At 36.4% G+C, this 22,749-nt stretch overlaps 2 protein-coding genes across 7 annotated transcripts; both read left to right on the forward strand.

Moving 5' to 3' along the window:
* Nucleotides 1–384: 384 nt before the first annotated feature.
* LOC136214807 (heavy metal-associated isoprenylated plant protein 30-like) lies at nucleotides 385–2,806 on the forward strand. The gene is made up of 3 exons (XM_066002897.1): nucleotides 385–510; nucleotides 1,738–1,813; nucleotides 2,089–2,806. The coding sequence occupies exons 1-3, from the start codon at nucleotides 391–393 to the stop codon at nucleotides 2,409–2,411; spliced, it is 519 nt and encodes a 172-aa protein (XP_065858969.1). The 5' UTR covers nucleotides 385–390; the 3' UTR covers nucleotides 2,412–2,806.
* Nucleotides 2,807–6,226: 3,420 nt separating this feature from the next.
* On the forward strand, nucleotides 6,227–13,902 carry LOC136210895 (11-beta-hydroxysteroid dehydrogenase 1A-like). 6 transcript variants are annotated; one of them, XM_066002335.1, is made up of 12 exons: nucleotides 6,227–6,449; nucleotides 6,542–6,566; nucleotides 6,802–6,892; nucleotides 7,682–7,816; nucleotides 7,923–7,993; nucleotides 8,067–8,117; nucleotides 9,245–9,330; nucleotides 9,411–9,542; nucleotides 9,614–9,778; nucleotides 12,988–13,032; nucleotides 13,366–13,487; nucleotides 13,574–13,902. In XM_066002335.1, exons 4-12 carry the CDS (start codon nucleotides 7,719–7,721, stop codon nucleotides 13,620–13,622), a joined length of 819 nt encoding a protein of 272 aa, XP_065858407.1. In that variant the 5' UTR covers nucleotides 6,227–6,449; nucleotides 6,542–6,566; nucleotides 6,802–6,892; nucleotides 7,682–7,718; the 3' UTR covers nucleotides 13,623–13,902. The 6 variants fall into 6 exon arrangements, 5 of the variants coding, with proteins under 5 accessions (XP_065858407.1, XP_065858406.1, XP_065858408.1 ...); XR_010678249.1 differs by lacking the exon at nucleotides 6,802–6,892 and having other exon boundaries at nucleotides 13,312–13,487; nucleotides 13,574–13,601; XM_066002334.1 differs by lacking the exon at nucleotides 6,802–6,892.
* The last annotated feature ends 8,847 nt before the right edge of the window (nucleotides 13,903–22,749 follow it).

Genomic DNA, 22,749 nt, shown 5'->3' on the forward strand with positions numbered 1-22,749 from the left:
TATATAAATAGATATAAGGTGAAAAAAGAAAGATCTGAAAGAATATATAGTTCACTTTGCATCAAAACCCCCAAAAAATATCTTTCTTTGGCTGCAGGAAAAAAGGGTGGCCTGGCCACCCAGACAAGGAAGATGATATATTATATTCCCCTGCAGCAGCATTTTATATGCATGGTTACTGTCAATAGTCATGTTACATAAGTTTCCATCACAAGCCAAGTTGGATTGAAATCAATAATAAAATTAATTAATGTATAGTTTAGGAATATATTACGTATAGAGAGAGACAGACAGAGAGGGAATAGATGCAAGAATATCTTGAGAGACTGGTTTAGGTAATGGGTTATGCTTTTATGTCATTTTATATATTGAAGGCAACATATAACTGCCATGGCTACCTTCTTCCACAGAGCTTTTAAGTCTATTATATCTGCCATTAATTTCTCTTACTTTCACTTTCAAGATAATCACAGACGCAACATGCCTAAGGGACGCCCACTTTCTTTGCAGGTTTCGCTTTCCTCCATACCTAGGATTGATTCTATTTCTTCCCTTTTCATTCTGTTTTCCTATCACCTTCCATATTTCATTTCATTTTCCTTAAGTCTTTTCTTTCATTACTGCTGAACAACCTATATATATATATATATATATATATACCCTGAGCTAGGAAGCTAGGGTAGTTCGCAAACTATTCAAGCTCCGCTCGGCTAAATCTATGCTCGAAAGAGCCCGGTTTGAGTCAGGAATTGGCTCGAGATATTGACGAGAAGTCTGAACTTTCTTAAATTCAACTTGAAAGCTGGGAAACATGCCCCGTTATGTTTTTAATTACTACATGTATTTCATTATTTTTTAAGTCAAAATAAAACAATTAATGATCGTTGTAAAAAAAAAAATGTAACTCCTAAATTTAACAGGGTGCTTTGGGGTTTTAGTCCAAAAATTAAGAATTTAAAGTTCAAACTCATGTGGAGCATGTTATAATTTTTTTTATATATATTATATGCTACTTATGCATGAATAATGAATCTGATTAAAGCTTATAAAAATTCGGTAAAAACTCTGTTGGTTCAAAGCTCGCTCGAAATGATTAAACTCGAGATATTAACGAGTTAATACCGAGATATACTTAGGCTCGGTCTTGGTTCCCCATTCGAAGCATATATCCCCTTAGCCATAATAAGGGTAAAAGAGGAATTATAAAACTAAAATGTATACACGGTTATGATATGTTGACTTTAATAATATGATACGTTGACTTGTTGACTCTGCTTATGTAACACAATATAATATTGACTTTTACCGATATGGTTGATTTGATGATGTATATTATATTAATTTGATGACATATATTAAATGGTGTTAATTAAATTTTATTTTTTAGTTAACTTTGTAAACTAACTACTTTCTTTTATAAAAAAATTACTACATTTCTCTATTTGCAAATTCACGAAACTACAAGATTTTATTTACATGTTTTCTTAAATGTTAGAAACCTATAAAGTTAGAATTAATTTCCACTTTTGTTATTGAAATCCTTATTGATGGAAATATATATATAAACTTTTTGTAAGTGCTTTTGTAATATTTGAATTAATTAAGCCTTTCTGTTTAATCCAAAGGGGATATGAGACAAACAAAAGGAATGAAGGAATATCTGTGAAGAGATATTAAAATTCTGAAGTGAGAATATGGTATATGAAATTTAATGGAGGTTCTTTTCTTTGTTTACAGACCATAGAGCTCAAAGTGCGAATGTGTTGCACCGGATGTGAAAGAGTTGTGAAAAATGCCATCCACAAACTTAGAGGTACATATGCATACAATTAATTTTTTTTTTTACTTCCTAATCTTTTTCGTTTTGTATCCACTAAGTCTCTCGTCTTTCAATTTGACACATTGAGTCTCGAATCAACTATAATAGTATATATAAGAATCTGTTTAGTTCAACTGTTAGTTTATTGTTTGTTGCTATTAGATGTTAATGATAGTTAGTATTCTCTACGTTTCTTTTTATCTGTCACTTTTAATGTGTTTACTAAGAGTACTAGAATTTCTGGTTATAACTATTGTGTACATATATAGGTATTGATTCGGTGGATGTGAACCTAGAAATGCAAAAGGTAACAGTCGTAGGGTACGTGGAGAGGAATAAGGTGCTGAAGCAAGTGAGGAGGTCCGGGAAGAGGGCAGAGTTTTGGCCATACCCTGATATTCCTTTGTACTTCACTTCTGCTACTCACTACTTCAGAGACACCACCAACGAATTCAAAGAGTCCTACAATTACTACAAGCATGGCTATAATCTTGCTGATAGGCATGGCAACATTCCTGTCACTCAACGCGGCGATGACAAAGTCAGCAACATGTTCAACGATGACAACGTCAATGCTTGCTCTCTTATGTAACTTTTTATATATCGGAAAGGTGTATATAGGTTCTTATTATAAGCATCTGGTGCTTGAAAGGATTCCATAGGGAAAACGACATATGTCATTTTTGTTAGAAAATGACACATGTCGTTTCCCTTATGGGGGTCCTTATGAGGATCAGGTGTTTACAATAATTTCCCAATGTACAAGGTTCATTGCACTCTAAACCTTCGAGACTGATCATCCTAGAATGGGTGGTTTCAGTCGGCCTTCTTCCTCCACCAAGTGTATGTACATATGTTATCTATCTAGCTATAAGTACATATCCTCTTTTTAATACGTAAAATATACTATGCCAAGCTATGCTATTATATTATATATGCAAATAAATAAATGAAATATTTTCAATAGTGGTATTTATGATCACTACACATCATTAATTTTTTCTATTTATCATTCTATTTAATCCAATTTATTTTAAGAATACTATTCTAGTGGAATATATCTGTTGCAACTCAGTTGATAATGCATACTAAGTTTAGAAGAAACAATCTTATATAGATTGGATTCCCACCAAATATATTTATAGGGAGGAGTGGAAAGCCTTAAGTGTAACTAAACCTGGTCAGAATTATTTCAATGGAGATATTTGTGAACTGTGATTTAGAAAAAAAAAACCTCTATCACAATAACTGTTTTCCTGTAAATATAATAGATTTGTAATAACTCCAACTACTAGTTTGTTAATAGTACCATTATTATATGCTTATGAGGGTGAGCTCAAACGTAAGGAAGTTGTTAAACCGATGAAAGAAAACATTTTTTTATTCATTATTAACTTTTTATTACAGTGGAATGAGCTTTATATAGCTAAAAAATGGTTACAACAAAATACTAACTTTTCGCCAGCTGTAACTAATCTGCAACACCTAATAATAAGAAGAACTATTGTGTATAATGCTTACTGTATATTATCTTGAATGCTAACACTCCCTTCTCAAGTTGTGGATTGTAATATAACCAATCTAACTTGATTAAACTAGGTTTTATCTCGTTAGGAGTACGTGGCTTTATAAAAACATCAACAAACTATGTACTAGTTGAGACATATGTTGTAGAAACAAACCCATCTAACAAACATTTTTGTACATGATCATATTCTATGACTGTAACTTTAATCACCTCTAGGTCGACCAGATGCTGCCTCGTTAAGACTCGCCCTTACAAATACTTCTGCAGACCATTTTTCATCCACTCCTCGAGGCGGTACCCTTCCAGGCCGAGCACAAAAACCACCTACGATCCAAATAATCCCTCATCAGCCGCTCGCAATCACGATTTGGATCAGGTGAAAGATCACTCAACCACCTAACCATATCCAACTCGTGAACAGTTATATCCTTGGAACCATCCAGGTGTTATGACAAGTCGGGTTTGGATTCCAGTTCACAGTAAACATAAAAGCAATGTCTTTAGTCTTTAGCTTGAAGTAATAATGTCGTGACTTTGGAGGTTTATGATGCAGCCCCGTAGTGGGTTTAAAATGTAAATGCATCCAACTAACATATTATGGTTGCTTCGATGACATTGGCCAGAAAAATTGATGAAAAACCAACCTGGCCAAAATGAAATTCAGAGGCAAATACATTCCTACCATCAGGTGCCACCCATTCCTAGTTATATGCACATGAGCCAAATTATACTCTCGCAACACTTCCACAAGAGTGGAAGCAAGAGCAGTCTCATTCCCGTATCCAATTGATCTTCATACACCACCATCTCATTCAGGGCATAATGGTTATTAGCCCGCTTCAACCTCATCAAGCCTTGCCTTTACAAATACTTATACAAACCATTCTTCATCCACCACTCGAGGCAGGACTCCTTTCAGGCCGAGTACAAAACCATTTGTTATCCAAATAATCCATTATCAGCCCCTCATAATCACACTTTGGATCAGGCGAAAGATCACTCATCCATCTAACCATCTCCAGCTCATGCATAGTCATATCCTTTGGAACCAGCCAAATGCCATGACAAGCTGATGCGTAAACGGCTAGGTAGAGCTTTTCTACGACGAAATGTATATTATGATGAGCACGTTATGACTATGGATGTGATCTTTCTAAATGCTCTAACTCTACTAGACGCCACTACTTAGGGGCAAGTGTAGCCCGTCGTATCAAGTAATAATCCGGTTAAGACCGGGTATCGAATCCACAGGATTTATAACTACAAGTATTAAACGACTCGGTTTTATACGTTATTTAAGCGGTGAATACTTTAGGTTGGTTTGAGGGATAACTACAAACTACTCCTAAACTATTGGTGAGACAGGTTTATGTAACGGAAAACTCCACGGAATGATATGGGTGGCGATAAGTTATAAATATAATAAACAACAACTCCGAATATATTCGATTGATGATTTACTCTTACAAAGACGACTACGTGTAGTTCGACCGACCCGTGAAGTATTTAGACTACGTGGTTCCTAGTTCCGTGGCTTGTCAATTCCTACGGTTTCCAGAGCGTCACTTCCGGTAAGGCAACACCTATATGAATCCCTAAAGATAGCCCGAATGGCATCGAAAATCGTGTTCCCCTACACAATAATCAATTACGGGTATCAAAACAAGCAATAAACATCAATACGTATATAGAAACGGAAATTGCAAATCATATATTATAAATATGGAAAGCGTAAATGCAGAATACAACCGAGCCTAGTACATAGGAAGAGTACAAGCTAGTTAGCGAGTATAGAGGGAAGAATCGGCCCTCGGGACTAGCTAACCGGACTCAAGGCCGTCTCTTAGGTCTCGGAGGTGGAACTATCGAGCTTGGTGGACGAGGATGGAATAGAACTTTGATGGAATGACGGGTTAAACGAACAAGCTCTCAAGGTGGTAGAGTTTTATTACATAAAAACTGGATATCTTAATGGGTGCTAACCACCCTTATTTACACTACAAGAAAATAACAGTTTACCAACGACATTTTACCGACGACACATATGTCGTAGTTATTAGCGATGATATGCCTACGACTTACTTGCGAAATTATTCAACCAACTTTATAAACCAAAATACCAAGAAAATGCAAACAACTTACCAAGGACAGAAGTTACCAACGACTTATGTCGTTGGTAATTGTAACGACTATACGTGCCATCGCCATGTCGTCGGAATTACGAACGACATACCAACGAAATACCTTGTAAACAAAAATGTATAAAAAATTATTTATTACAAAACATTTTAAAATATTATTAAAAACTACAAACAACTTATCCAGGAATATATATAAGGATAATATGCAAAAAATATTTTTAACGTTGATAACTAAGAGCAATTTTACTCTTAATGTCTAAAATGATGCAATTTTATCTCTAAAGTTGGGAGCAACGAAGAAATTCACCCATAGCATTGACAAATTGGGTCAATTTGAAAAATAATTCAACAAACTGCTTTCTTAATAATGAATCTTGTCGTCTGCATATATTATAAACATATAAATAGATGTAAAAAAAATTAAAAAATTATACTGTATTTTGTACGAATTGGAAAAAAATTCAAATATTTCATCGAATTTGAAAATATTAATCTCTAATTTTATTATTAACTCACAAAATGTGAAATCAATATTTTTTAGAATTAACTGATATTCAATTACCGTAGAATCATGAACAAAAGATCTGTGTTTTATAATAATTTGTGAAATCGACCCAACTTTATAGATAAAATTAATATCTTGAATATTTTTAATTAACTAAAAATTTTCCTCTTTTACCTCTAAATTTCACCAAAAATTCCCGCTTATTTCTCCAAAATTTCCCTCTTTCCCACTATTTCCCTAATTTTCACACACACACACACACTCTCTCTCTCTCTGCGTTTACTTTCGTTCTCTTCAACCCCCTGACCTAGAATCCATCTTCATCCCTCTCCATTCGTGACCTAAATCTTGGCTTACCATACCTTTCAACAAGAACCCTCCCAATCTCTGAGTCCACCTCAGAATCAGAAGTTTCGTTTTCCTCTCTCCCGCTCTTATCCTTGCTTGCCCTATTAGGTATTGTTCTTTCTCATCTAAATCGCCTATAGTATAGCTTGTTGATCTGGAGGTTTTTTTTGTTAAACTGAAATCTATTCGACCAATTTCAGGGTTGAAGCTCGTCGATGGCAATTGGTAATTCTCTTTACTTGCTTTTCTGTTTATCCATCCCCCTAATTTTAATTATCTAATTTATGCCATTTGTGGTTTATAAGGATGTAAGGCACAAGGTTGTTAAAGAAAAAAATGTAGTTTAGTTTGAGTCTGAAAAGTATCACTAGATGGGGAATGATTGAATTGATTTGTGTGTCTGAAAATTCGACCTTTATCCCATTTATTTTGCTCTTAGATGATTGACATTATTGTGCAGATTTTAAAGAATATGAAAGAGACGTTCTGGCCATTCAACATGAGTACTCGAACAGTTCATTCTTAGGACCATCTCATTTCTAGCTTGTTTGGTGTGTTAAATTTTCACTAGCTTTTCAGTACTTATTGGTTTGTTGTTAAAAGTTAAAATTGTTTATCCAATGTTGTGTTTGTCATTATCTCAGTAGTTTGATGCTTAGATATTTCTATTTTGGATTGATTACATCCATTTGGCGCTACCTGAAAATATCAATTTACCATAGTTATAATACACACAAACTAATACTAGTAAGCCAAATCACCTAATTTAAGTTTTTGAGTCTATATCTTTGCTATAAAGTTAGAGATCATACAATAATGTGGCTAAAATCTTACTGATTAGTTATCACCAAATCTTCATGTGTAGCTTGTAGATGTTGTGACATAGCTTACGAAATGCTAACTTTGATTTCACAAATAGAGTAAACAATAAAGAAGTTAATCACGTTTAAAACTTCAATTAGTCAAATAGTATTCTCTAGTTTTAATAAAGGGCTTGTGGGGAGGTCATTGAGTACCTTTTAATGTTCCAAATTCTTACAAGCATGTTTCACAAATAAGGAATTTGTGATCATTACACAGTTATCTGTTCAAATTCAAAGGCTTGAGGAATTGGCGATCAAGCAATTAATACCAGTGACCACAACAGAATTTTACCTTATTGTCTACAATTGTTTCCTTTTTCTTTTCCCCACTAATCTGGTATCTTTCTATTTTTTTAAATAATTTGACCACAACAGACATCAGAATTGAGGCTTATAGTCCGGAATTCCTAATCTCTATTTTTTGTGGAGAGAAATTATGTAATTTGCCTATTATTCATCATGCTATTTTGCTTTCAGTATCAAGAATGATGATAAGTTAATTCAAGAAGAGGGTATGGAGTCTCTTTCAGAGGCTGAGCTTGGTGAAGATTGTAGGGAATGTGCCATGCTTGGTTTGTTATCTGTTGAAGAAATGCGACAGCAGGTTTTGAGGTTAGCCTTTTATGTATTTTGCTTCTGCAGATGATTATCCATGTTGGTGTCTACTAATGTTGATCTGTTACTGGTTAATATGAACTTCAATATGTTAATTTGTTAGGTTCCTTAATCTTAACTGCAGCTTTGTGACTGGCTCGATCTCTCTCTCTCAATCTCTCTGTTCCATTCAAGGTAATATAGAGCCCCATAGTATATCCTTTTTTTTCAATTGCATGTGAATCTTCTGTTTTGAAACCTTATGCAGGGCCTGTTGTAGATACTGTTGGTGATACTGATGGAGGAAGAGCTTATCAAGGTTATTGTGTTTTATATTTATGTTCTTGGCAACATTATATCCTCCTTAACTGCTCCCTTAATGATATGAGAATACAGTGTGATGAGTTTTCTGCCTTATATATACTTAAATGAGTTGATTTTGAGGTTCACTCAAGAATTGGTTCTTTGGTTTGTTTATTTATCTATCAGGTTATTGTTGAACTGGCAAAAATGGATTACAATGAGGAGAGTTCAATAGCTCTAGAGAGATGTGGTGTTTATTTTAACTTGTTCTGTCTTTGCAATTTCGTTTTTCACTTCTTTTTATAGTAAAAACAAACGTCCACTAACTAGAAACCATGAATTTTAACTGGTTCATATACAGCTTTTGAGAACATTGTAGAAGATTTTGGAGTGAGGAAAAGAGGGTAGAGATGGAAGTCCTTTTTAATGGAGGGAAGGGAGAGAAGGAAATTAAGAAAAGGACAGAACTGTATATTTGAATTACATGTCATTCAAGGACATTAGATTGATTGATGCTTTGTTGGGCCGAACAGGGCAATTATTGTACCATGTATGATTGATTGATGCTTTGTTGTATGGGTAGAGTTTTTGGATTTCGGTTCTTGCTTGGCAATCTGAGGCTACAAAAAGAGCTAGATCGAAAGGTCAATCTTTGTTGTTTTAGACCTGAAGAACCAAGAGCAAATAGAATTTGGAAGTCATTCATGAGATTTTTTAAGCTTTTGGGATGATCACCATTAATTGTTTGTGTAGTTCTCCTTGTTGGGTGAACAAAGTTTTCAAGCTTTTCTATTAGGATTCAGGTTGGCTTACCTTTTCTTCTGAATTAAACTTCTTAGAAATATAATGAAGAAAAAAAGTAAATAATTTAAATTCCAGAATTAAAAGTTGAAGCTCCTATCCTATGTAAAGCTAGCAACTTGTTTTAATCGCAGAAATCACTGAGAGAAGTTGCTGATATAGCAGAAGAATTGGGTTCTCCTGATGTCCTAAGGATAGTTGCTAATGTGCAAAAGTCTGAAGATTGCAGTCGAATGATTTAAGAAACTATTAACCATTTTGGGAGATGTCAGTACAAAACAATTAATTTTATTTTTCACCCATTTCCAAATGTTAATTTAATCTTAAATTTCGTTACTGCAGTGGATCATCTAGTTAATAATGTTGGTATCAGCTCGATCTCTCTTCTTGAAGAAGCAACTGACATCACAAATTTTAGGACTATAATGGTAAAATTCTAAATCAAGCTCCTATTCTATATAGATTAATTCAATCTTGCTTTTCCTTTAATTGAAATGGAGATATGCAGGATACGAACTTCTGGGGATCAGCTTACACAAGTCGTTTTGCAATTCCATATCTCCGAAGGAGCAGAGGCAAGATCATAGCCCTTTACTCCTCAGCCTCATGGCTGCCGCAGCCAAGAAAGAGTATCTATAATGTAATGTTTTGACTGTAAAGTAAGTTTTAGAATTTGTAGTTCCCTGAATTGAAACCAAGTTTGTTACTCAGGCGAGCAAAGCGACAATGGTGATATTTTTTGAGACATTGAGGGTTGAATTAGGGTCGAATGTTGATGTGTTGATTGTGACACCTGGGTTCATAGAATCGGAAGTTACACAAGGCAAATTTTTATTACTTGAAGGCAAAGTGGATGTGGATCAAGCACTGAGGAATGTAAGTTTTATATCATTTTATAATTATGTTGTATTGTTTTATATCAAAGTAAACATTTGTTTTAAAAACTGAGGAAAAAAATGTGGTTAATTTATTACAAGAAAGAAGCAGTTGCATATGCTTCTTTATGGAACAAAGAGTGGATAAATGAATAGATTTGGAAGTGGAGAAAATGAAGTGACATCTTTGTTTCCACTAATAGTATCCAGATATCTTTTCCTTTCTTTTGTTCATTTTATCATGTACAAAGAAAATGGATGTATCTCAAGTGTCTAAAATCCATGAGCTTTTGATGCATTAAAAAATATTTGTAAACTCCTAGCATTTACCCCTATTTTTTGCTCGTCGAAGACTTGATGATATTGACATTTAATCATTCTCTTGGAGTCCGCTGTGTTATAATTTAAATTGGCACACTATAGCAATTATGTAACAGAACATTTCATAGAACTGGACCAGTTGTGTAATAGAATAAGACCAGTTGTGTAACAGAACAAGACAGTCCTGTTTACAGAGCAGGATAGAACTAATAACCTGTTTTGGACTGGTATGCCAGTCCAGAAATGGTTAACATGCTTCCTAATCCGTTTTGTTGCTCTCAGTGTTCTACATTATTTTACTTGTTCAAAATTTCTCCTATTTTTACCTGTTACTTCCTACTTTCTCTTGTAATGTGTATCTCCTAAGTTTATTCTGCTTACTGATGGCGTGACACCTAGTAGTGTTCTTTTTAACGACGAAATGTATATTACGATGATTGCGCTATGACTATGGATGTGGTCTTTCTAAGTGCTTTATATCTACTAGATGTCACTACTTAGGGGCAAGTGTACCCCGTCGTATCAAGTAATAATCCGGTTAAGATCGGGTATCGAATCCACAAGATTTATAACTGCAAGTATTAAACGACTCGGTTTTATACGTTATTTAAGCGGTGAATACTTTGGGGTTGATGTGGTAACCAACTGCAAACTATTCCTAACTACGTGTGAGGCGAATTTATGTAACGAAACTCTATGAAGCGAGATGGATGCGATAAGTTATAATTATGATAAATAATGACTTCTAATGTTTATACGGTTAATGGTTTGCTCTTGCAAAGCCGACTATGTGTAGAGTAACCGACCCGTGAAGTACTTAGACTACGTGGTTCCTAGTCAAGGCGTGTCTAATGCTTGGGACCAGAAATTAGGGCCCGTAAGTTCCATGGCTTGTCAATTCCTACGGTTTCCGGTTTGTCACTTCCGGTAAGGCAACACTTATATGAATCCCTAAAAATAGCCCGAATGGCGTCGGTAGTCGCGTTCTCCTACACAACAATCAATTATAAATATCAAAACAAGTAACAAACATCAACACATATATAGAAAAGAAGATTATGAATCATAAATTATAAATATGGAAAGTGTAAATATGGATTACAAACAAGCCTAGTACATAGGATGAGATCAAGTTAATTAGCAAGTGTAAAGGGAAGAATCCACCCTCGAACTAGCTAATCGGATTCAAAAGCCGTCTCTAAGGACTTGAATGGTGGAGCTCTCGAGCTTGGTGTGCGGAGATGGAGCGGGACTTTGATGAAATGTCGGGAGCAACGGACAAGCTCTCGAGATGGAAGAGTTTAGTTACACAAAGCCTAAACACAAATCTAAACTACAACACTCAAAACAAGTATAGTTTTTGCTCTCTCTACAATATGGTATATCAAATGAGTGCTTAGACACCCTTATTTATAGATCAAGCTAGGGGCAAGATTGTAATTCCACAAGGTGCAAGCATGGAGGAACATTATTTTGTGCACACATCCCATGATACGCCCCGCGTATGGTGGTGTATGCCCTGCGTGTATGCCCATTCCGTCAGAAATCTCCTGCATGTGGACCAATTCGGATCTTGTTGTCTCAAACACGCCCCGTGTTGATTGGGATACGCCTCACGTGTTTGAGTCTCTGAGATTTTATTGCTTGAATTGAGCCTTTTACGCCGCGCGTAGCTTAAGGCACGCCCTGCCTAAATGAGTCTCTGAACTTTTTGTATTGACAAACTCACTTACACACCCCGCGTGCAAGGTGGTACGCCTCGCGTATGGATCATTAACTCAGGAGACAATGCAGTCTGACTTTCAGGATTAGGCAATCATTTCTGACATATGTTTATACGCCTCGCGTAAGTTGGCGTACGCCTCGCGTATGCTGACTCGATACCACACGGCATCTGTGGATAGGGCAATTATTTCTGACTCAATATTTCACGCCCTGCGTACGGAGTGATACGCCCCGCGTACTGGCATGAATTTTGCTCCTTGCTCGTACCTGAAATACAATTCTCGAGAGCCGAGTTAGCTTGACGTTTTATTTCATAAATTCAACCAAAAACAAAGATAATTAACTAACACTATGAATTTTATTCTTACTGCGTTATTTTATTAAAACACTCTATTTTTGTAATTAAACTTATTTATTTAGTCTCAAATTAAACCGTAAATCACGCTAAAAGATAGGGGTAAAATACCCCTATCACTTACTCATGAGTCCCTCTAACCCTCCCTTCTACTCTTCGATTTCGACTCTCTCAGATTTGATTTCAATGTCGACAGACAGTCTCAAACCAATCGATTTGAAGCCCATCGTGAAAAAATAATGAGGTTTCAGCTCTCAACGAAGAAGTTAAATGACGTTCAACGGTCTAATTTCAAGTTGTCGAAGATATTATCTGGTTTGCATTCTTCTTGTTATATTTCATTGCCTCTTAGGAATTTCATTCCATGTGTTGAATGAATCTCGTAGAGAAGCTAACAAATTCACTAGGATTTTGATTGATTTGATGAGATTTGGATTTAGTAGTTATTTCACTTGATTCTGATATTGATTATGCAAAATCATGACATAATCTCTGTGTTTTTCTCTCCTATGTTTGTTTCTTCAGTTTCTTAATAGAATCTTCCTACATGTTCTTGGTATGTTAAAAGATTTATTTTGGTGGAATCTGATTGCAAGACTGTCTTTCCTTTTTTTGTTTTTCCATCCTGATAATTAACTTGCAGCAACGTTACTCATTTCCTACCTTTATATTACATTTTCAGAAGATCAATTTCAACTCTAAACACTTAGAGCAGTGGTCTTTGTCATATCTGATTTTATTTCAATTCTATATTATGATGCAAGCTCTATATTAAGAGATTAACCATTAATGTGATTCTGTAAATGAAGGTTGGAAAAGCTGGGGGTCAGAAGTGGAGATCATTATCTCTTGCTGTAAGTACAACAATATTTTCCATACAATCTTGTACCAAGCTTCTATTGTCTTGAATATAGTAAATGCATTATGGTTTCATGTATACGAGTGGGATTCATATAAATTGTTCTTGGAGTTGACGTAACTCTAGATCTTTTTGGGTGGAAATTGGGCATGATTTTGTAATGAATTTGTGTTATTACGGGGACTCCACTCATATTGGAAGTTAAATTTTTCTCTGTTATCGTTCTATTTGGATTACCATTCTGAAATAGCAAAGTTGTTTTGTCATTGAACAGGTTTTAGATAGTTGTGGACACTTGAAATAGCAAAGTTGCTTTGTCATTGAACAGGTTTTAGATAGTCGTGGACACTTGCTGGTAGCATTGGGGTATGGATTATGGCCTTCTATGGTTATCTCTGAAATTGTCCAGACTTTCACTTTAGCAGACTTCTGTTATTATTACATTAAGAGGTACTTATTATTTGAACCTCTTTCTTTTACCCAAGTACAAGATAGATGCATGGAAATTGATTATGATTTTCTTTCTGGTTTTGCAGTGTATTTAGAGGGCTACTTGTTCTTCGTCTTCCTTTAGGAGTGGTGTAGTTGCAGGTCCTCGTCAGCTGTGGTCGTTGAGCAATATCACGAGTGAGTGAGAAAGGGGTGAAATGCTGCATAAATCAAGGAAAGTACTTTATAAGGGTCCTTATATGGTTATTGATCTATGATTGTGATTTTGGAATATTTTTTCTTGGTAGCTTGATTGTCCTATCTTTTTGCTACATTAGGATTATGATTTTAGAATAGTTCATACCACTTTCAAAACTCTAGCCCTTAAAGCTAAAAAATTGAACATTAAAGTAATTTTGGATATATTGTGTGATTATTTTGGGTATATTATCTTATTAGTTTGATGACTTGATTAATATTTTTTTACTATTTTATTGTATGGGATATTATTTATTAGTTTAAAATTATTTAAAAATTATATAAATTTGATGATTTATTATTGGCAATGATAATATTACAAACAACTTTCATATTATTTAATTTAGAAACCACATACAAACAATTTCCCGACAACACATGTTAGCAACGACATAGCAACACCTGAAATACCGACGACTTACAAACGATACATATATTTCTAAATTGGCGTCAAATATTATTTACCGACTATCCACCGACGACAAAGTTGTCTCTATTTTTCGCGCCAATTAATTTGGTGCCAAATTCACGTGAAGATTACCGACGGTATGCCGACGACATACATCGTGTCCAATAACGACACCAGTTAATTCTTTTGGTTGGTCACTTACAATTTACCAATGACAATGTCGTCGCTAATTCAAACGACAATGATTTTGTCGTCGGTAACCATTTTTCCAACAAGCAATCTGACTACGACATGAGTTTCGTTTGTATATCGTCGGTAACCGATATTACCTACGAAAATCTTGTTATTACCGACGACATTACGTCGTAAGTAAACTGTTTTTTCTTGTAGTGTTATACACATCAAGCTAGGGGCAAAATTGTAAGTTCACACGATACAAGCATGGAACAACATCATTTTCTTCAGAATTCCCATGATACGCCTCGTGTGTGGTGGAGCACGCCCCGCGTACTGGCCCATTCCTTCAATAATTTCCTGCATATGGACCTAAATCGGATCTTGTTGTCTCAACCACGCCCCGCGTATGTTGATGTACTCCGTGCGTGTTTGAGCTCCTGGCTAGAAAGCGCTTGAATTATACCATGTACGCCCTGCGTATCCTGAAACACGCCTCACGTAGACAGTTGACTTCGGGGGACAATGCAGTCTGACGTTTATGATTGGGCCAATTATTGCTTTCTACGCCCCGCGTAGGTTGGGTACGCCTTGCGTACGAGCGGTTAGATCCCACATGGTGCTTGCGGATAAGGCAATCATTTCTGACTCAATGTTTCCACGCCTCGCGTGGTGGTTGATGCGCCCCGCGTATATGCATGGATTTTGCTCCCTTGTTCGTACCTGAAATACAATTCTCGAGAGCCGAGTTAGCTTGACGTTTTATTTCCTAAATTAATCAAAAATATGGAAAATTAACCGAAAGTACGAAATTTATTTTTATTTCGTCATTTTATTTAAAACATTCTATTTTTGCAATTAAACTTATTTATTTCATCTAAAACTAAACCGTAAATCACGCTAAAAGATAGGGACGAAACGCCCCTATCAAACCTCCTCGGACTTTAAAGTTTTACTTGTCCTCAAGTAAAAGAAATCGAAAGACAAGGGATTGAGATTATTAAGAAACAAACCGTCGGTTGGTTTTACTAAGTGCGTGATTCCGAAATTAAAGTTTTATGCAAAGTTTTCGGTAAGTACTTACGCAAACAAATGAGTGACCAAAACTTATTTGAAACCTCCATGATCAAAATTAATATGCAATATTAACGAGGGTTGATTATCTTTTGAGAACCCGATAGTACCTCACCAAGGGATTTCACTCTTACGCTCAAACTTTGGTGGGTCGGTGTTTTGGCACTCTTCTTTGCACTTACTCGAGATCACTTTGAGTTTGCATTTTTATCCGAGTTTTTCCTCCTATGTTATGGTTTAGACAATATTAAAAGCGAACCCGGAGGGGGGTTTGTAATGTGGGTGGCTTTTTTAGTAGTTAGTTTTTGGAAACTCGAGTTTAAATACCATCTTAATGATCGCACCGTATTTTATTTTGGCCTTGGCGAGTTCATAAAATATACTCGAAATTGCTCGGGTGGAGCTTGAGAATGCCTTTTTGCTCTTTATTGTCTTTTCTTTTTCTTTTTGTTTTGAGAGCGGCACAAAAACGATTTCGAAAGTTTAAGGTGCTTATTTATCAAGGCCTTGGCTTATTTCGGGTGCGAATCGATTTTGTTGGTATTTAATCAAGAGGAAAAAGGGTTAAATGTTAAAAAGGGTGTTACAAAAAGGTTGGTTAATAGGCTCGAGGGGGTTTCCTATAGGTTAATGAAAACGAGAAAAATAATTTAAGCAAAGGATTAGACTAAGTGGATTCGTTTAATCATCTATTGTCATTTTAACCAAAATAAGTGTACTAAACCCGGTATTAGATGCAAATTCTATGAGTCGAGTGAAGTCAAAGCTCTCGAAAATTGTGAAAGAAATAGAGTTCTCGTACGAACTTCTTTAGGCTCAAAAATATCTCACAAAAGATTCGTGTTAAATTGTGTACTATCGAGTCTTCGCTAAACTCTCAAACATACCGTTTTTATTGCCTTTTTAAGTTTCATTATGGAGGTGACATGTGGGTTAGGACTCAATGCTTTTGTTTAGTATAAACCTCGGCTTTGCATAAATTCTAGAACTTCAAAATTAAGACTAAAATTTCTCACTAAAACCGATCCTTTGTGTTCCGACGGTATTTACCTTTAACGACAAATAACGAAACTTTAGCTAATTTCCGAGGGAGGGTAGTGTGTCGAAAAAATTAATTTAATTATTTTGTTTATTTTATTTTTGTTTTCGTTAGTGCAAAACAAACGTTAAGTGCGGGGTTGCACGACCCTCCACATTATTAAAATGACGTCTATTCCAAGGACGTCGCAAAAGAAGAGAAAAACAAAAACAAAAATAGACATGAAATTAAAATTAGACCTTTTAAAGGTGTGGTCCTACGCGAGGCGTGCCCAGGGGGGCGCCCCACGTAGGAGGTGCATGTTATTCTGTTTTTGGGTAGAGACTCAAATACGCGGGGCGCACGAAGAGGGGCGCCCCGCGTGTTTGAGTTTCTGGGCTTTTTATACGAGACAGCGAAAAATAAACACGAAAAGGGAACGAAACATAAACGGAAATTAAAAACGGAAAAGAAAGTACAAAAAGATAACAAAAAATAACAACATAAACATCGAAAACAAAATAAGAACGAAAAAGCAAAGAAAATACAAAATAAAGGAAAACATAAAAAGAAATGGAAACTATGGTTGAGGCGGAGGAGGATTGCCGTGGATGTTGAAGTAGGAGGCGAAGGAGTTGGTGAGGGCGTCAAAGCGAGCATCGAGGTGAGCCCGATCCTCACGTTGTTGCGCCTCGATGGAGTTGAAGCGGGTGATGAAGGAGGAGTGGTCCATGAGGCGATTAGCCTTAAGGGTGTCAAAACGGGTGTTGAGGGTGGTGAATTGGGAGTCGTAATGGGCACGATCGGCACGTTGGTGGCCCTCCAAAGCATCCAACCGAGCATATATGGAATTGAAGTCGTGGTTGGGCGGAGGACTAAAATTTAGGCCCATATCCGAATCTGAACCCTCCTCCTCGTGTGAGTGGGAAAGATATATGGGGAAGAGAGAAGAGTGATGGGAAGAGTGGAGAAGGAAAAAGCTGCCATGGGGAGTTGTAACTCACAACTCCCCGAGGATACGCGAGGCGTGCCCTAGGAGGCGCCCCGCGTATCCCATAACGCGGCATTTATTTTAAGAGGACCCATGGTCGGCGTTTTACGCGGGGCGTGGTAGGGTATACGCCCCGCGTAACATGCCTTTTTCTGTGAGAAAAAGGGCAGATACGCGGACGCGCGGGGCGTAGAGGTGTATGCGCCCCGCGTGGCTTTAAAGAAAAAGAGATGAAATTTTTATTTTTCTTTTGGATTCAACATGAGGTTTGTTTTTTCTTTTTGATTTTTATTTAAAAGAAATGACATGAGTCGGTTGGAAAACGAAATGCGGAAAATAAAAGTTGGGAAAGAAAACTCCCTTATTCGAGCTTGGGTTGCCTCCCAAGAAGCGTTACTTTATAGTCGCTGAGCTCGACTTAGAATTTCCTCCTAGGTGTATGCTTCCATTTGCGTTAGAAATGCAAACTCTTGAATAAACATTCCGTACCTACAAAACGGATTGTTAGTTTCAAAGAATTTTAACGAAAAACAAAAACTATATTTAAAGAAATTATTGAAGAGTTTAGTTCGCTCCCTTTTTGACTCTTTTGGTAGTTCAAAAAGAGTGAAATATTCCGAGGTAGAAGGAACCTCAAACTCTTCTAGTTTTGGATTCATTTCCATGGGCCCGCACACAACCGACTCATCGATTAGGATTTTCGGTTCCTCGCAGTTGAGACAGTCTACATAATTTGGGGACTCCTCTTGAGAAAGCTCGATTAACTTGAGCTCTACATCCGGATTGATGTCTCTAATTGATTCGTCCGAGGTTGAATCGAGAGGAGACTTCAATCTGGCAATTAGATTTCCCAAATCCCTACAATACGTCTCAGTGTTAGATAATCTTTCATGAATGTCTTTAAACATAGAGATTACCACATCAAATTGCGAGGTTGAGTGTTGGTATGGGCATTCGTCATCCATGCGGTCGTCCCACAGATGACGAGTACGAAGCATCATACCATGAAACAAATCATTAGTAACAACAAGAAACAAAATAAATTATTCACAAAAAGAAAGTAATATCTACAAATGCTCAGACTAACAATAAAACGTTTTTGTCTAATATTGCAAGAAATTATAAATCCCCGGCAACGACGCCAAAAACTTGATGCGTAAACGGCTAGGTAGAGCTTTTCTACGACGAAATGTATATTATGATGAGCGCGTTATGACTATGGATGTGATCTTTCTAAATGCTCTAACTCTACTAAACGCCACAACTTAGGGGCAAGTGTACCCCGTCGTATCAAGTAATAATCCGGTTAAGACCGGGTATCGAATCCACGAGATTTATAACTACAAGTATTAAACGACTCGGTTTTATACGTTATTTAAGCGGTGAATACTTTAGGTTGGTTTGAAGGATAACTACAAACTAATCCTAAACTATTGGTGAGACAGGTTTATGTAACGAAAAACTCCACGGAATGATATGGGTGACGATAAGTTATAAATATAATAAACAACAACTCCGAATATATTCGATTGATGATTTACTCTTGCAAAGACGACTACGTGTAGTTCGACCGACCCGTGAAGTATTTAGACTACGTGGTTCATAGTTCCGTGGCTTGTCAATTCCTACGGTTTTCAGAGCGTCACTTCCGGTAAGGCAACACATATATGAATCCCTAAAGATAGCCCGAATGGCATCGGAAATCGTGTTCCCCTACACAATAATCAATTACGGGTATCAAAACAAGCAATAAACATCAATACATATATATAAATGGAAATTGTAAATCATATATTATAAATATGGAAAGCGTAAATGCAGAATACAACCGAGCCTAGTACATAGGAAGAGTACAAGCTAGTTAGCGAGTAGAGAGGGAAGAATCGGCCCTCGGGACTAGCTAGCCGGACTCAAGGCCGTCTCTTAGGTCTCGGAGGTGGAACTCTCGAGCTTGGTGGACGAGGATGGAACGGAACTTTGATGGAATGACGGGTTAAACGAACAAGCTCTCAAGGTGGTAGAGTTTTATTACATAAAAACTGGATATCTTAATGGGTGCTAACCACCCTTATTTATACACATCAAGCTAGGGGCAAAATTGTAAGTTCACAAGATACAAGCATGGAACAACATCATTTTCTTCAGAATTCTCATGATACGCCTCGTGTGTGGTGGAGCACGCCCCGCGTACTGGCCCATTCCTTCAATAATTTCCTGCATGTGGACCTAAATCGGATCTTGTTGTCTCAACCACGCCCCGTGTATGTTGATGTACGCCGTGCGTGTTTGAGCTCCTGGCTAGAAAGCGCTTGAATTATACCATGTACGCCATGCGTATCCTGAAACACGCCTCGCGTAGACAGTTGACTTCGGGGGACAATGCAGTCTGACGTTTATGATTGGGCCAATTATTGCTTTCTATGCCCCGCGTAGGTTGGGTACGCCTTGCGTACCAGCGGTTAGATCCCACGTGGTGCCTGCGGATAAGGCAATCATTTCTGACTCAATGTTTCCACGCCTCGCGTGGTGGTTGATGCGCCCCGCGTATATGCATGGATTTTGCTCCCTTGTTCGTACCTGAAATACAATTCTCGAGAGCCGAGTTAGCTTGACGTTTTATTTCCTAAATTAATCAAAAATACGGAAAATTAACCGAAAGTACGGAATTTATGTTTATTTCGTTATTTTATTTAAAACATTCTATTTTTGCAATTAAACTTATTTATTTCATCTAAAACTAAACTGTAAATCACGCTAAAAGATAGAGACGAAACGCCACTAGCACAAGCCAGGTTTGGATTCCAGCTCATCCATCTAACCATCTTGAAGTAATAATGTTCCATTTGGGAGGTTTGGGATGCAGCCCCACAGTGGGTTTAAATTGTGGATGCATCCACCCAACATGTTGCATTTTTTTTATGCCATTGGCTAGAAAAATTGATGAAAAATGAACCTAGTCAAATGAAATCCGTTCTGCCTATACAACGAATATATTCATACCATCAAGCGCCACCACTCCCAGTTATATGCACATGAGCCAAATTAAACTCTCACAACACTTCCACAAAGAATGGAAGCAAGAGTAGTCTCATTCCCGCATCAAATTGATCTTCATACACCACCATATTATTTAGGGCACAATGGTTATTGACCCGCTCTGACCTCGACATCATGGCCTTGTCTCTATTAATAATAATGCTATAAGAACTCTCCACCATCTTCGACTTTGGTGCACTAGGCCTTGCAAAGGGATCGAACCTTACCCCAACAGATTGGTTGTTCCTCCTAGGCCCTCACGACCACATATTTTCATGCAATCCTCTATGCCCTACTCGCGAGATGTTATATTTAACAGTTTTTTCTACTAAATGCGCACTTACACATCACTTGCATAATTTAAATAAAAAAACCTTTGCAATCAACAACCTCAGTAAACGTGAAGACTCCCGGCGCAAAGAGAATTCATTGCCTCCAAACTGGCTCACACCTAGTACCTCGCCTCGACCATAAAGCATCTGGGTTTCAAATGCCCACGAGAAGTACGCTAGGAAGGAATTAGGCCCATCACCAAGGTCTTACCACTCTTCGCTGACGCATATGGCCAAGGCTGGCAATCGCGCCTGATCCAAGCTAGGGCCATCAAAGACCATATGATCCTAAGAGCCAAACATATAAATAGGGGATCTTACCACATCGTAAAGGGTCCATAATTCTCTTTCTTTTACTCTCTCTACCTTGTTACTATTATTTTCATACCACATGCATACTAATTTGACCGTCATAGTGTATCCCAGGTACTGTTCCAAACATAGGTACAACAAGCAATCACGTGGAACCACCTCGATCCTAACTTCTCATCATATATCAACCATAGTGACATTAATATATAGAAGAAGAAGAAAATGGTGGTTAATTTTACTAATTTACACTAATTGGCCGACCAATAGCAAAAAAGTCCTTAATTCTTTTGATGGTAGAAAGATGTGAAATTCAGCATTTTGTAGGTGATTCTTTTGACTTATTTTCCAAGAGGAATTTCTAGGAAACATGAAAATGGGGTTTCCTTAGTGTGGAAGTTAATATACCCAACAATTCCTCATCATTAGTGGGAGTGGGAATAAGCCTTTATCCATTAATTAATTTTATTTAATATTTCATTTAATCCTATTTTCAATTCTATGCTACATATCTAAAATTAAAATTAGAATTTCAACCTCATAAAAAAACCAATTAAGGTTTGTTTGATTGGTTTAGGAATTCAAGCTATTTAAGCTATTTGAGTTTTAACGTATATAAAAACTTTAATTGGAAGTAAATCCATTTAAAGGATATTTGACAACATTTGAACCTAAAAATCGGATAGGCTATTAAAAAAACCAACCAAAATTTCAAGAAAAAATTCTTATAGGATCATATTTTATTTTAAGGATTAAGGTTTAAAAAATACCCCTAATATTTTGGGTCAGGAGCAACGTTATGAATAAAATTGTTATTGACTGCCATCGGCAAACATCATGAAGATTGGTTGCAGGCTGATCAATATCTACAATGTTAGGGTACAATTGTTACTGACCCAAAATGGTAGGAGTATTTCTGCACATTAATCCTTATTTTAATTTATAAAAGATGATGCTACAAAAGGCTTAATACATCATTTGTTTCCTGAACTTGTCCAAAAAGATTGATTGGCCTCTTGAACTTTCAAAATGTCTCGATAGCCCATCAACTTGAATAAAATGTGTAGTTAGCTCTTTGAAATTGCGTAAAATCTAATCAATTGATCACTTGGTTGCAAAAAGTAAGTTAAGTGCGGAAGATGCATTCTACGCATCTTAAAATGTTATTACATATTTTAAAAATAGATTACAATGAAATTATTACTTGCTAAATTATAAAACTTGTCTTCTCTAGTATTAGGACTGCATACCCCGATCTTGGTCGTTTTACCTCTTTTTAAAGACGTGACAATACATATTCCGCATTTAACTTACTTTTTTTATGCAACCGAATGGTCAATTGATTACATTTTGCACAAGTTTAGGGAGCTAACTGAATATTTTATGTAAATTAAAAGGGCTATCAGAATATTTTAAAAATTCAGGGGACCAATCAAACTTTTTTAGATAAGTTTAGAGGACAAACGATTTATTAAACCGCTACAAAATTATTATATAAATAACATTCCAAATGGTAATTACAACACTCTTAAATTAACTTATCAACATAATTTAAATTTAAAGAATGTTGCATGGTCGACTGTAAACTATATAATATACATTTTCTTTCCATGGGAATCAATGTAAATGATTTTATAATTATTTCCCTATTCGAGTGGATGTAAAAAAACATAAATTAAATT

This window comes from Euphorbia lathyris, chromosome 1 (genome assembly GCF_963576675.1).
Source record: "Euphorbia lathyris chromosome 1, ddEupLath1.1, whole genome shotgun sequence".
Classification (NCBI taxonomy): Eukaryota; Viridiplantae; Streptophyta; class Magnoliopsida; order Malpighiales; family Euphorbiaceae; genus Euphorbia; species Euphorbia lathyris.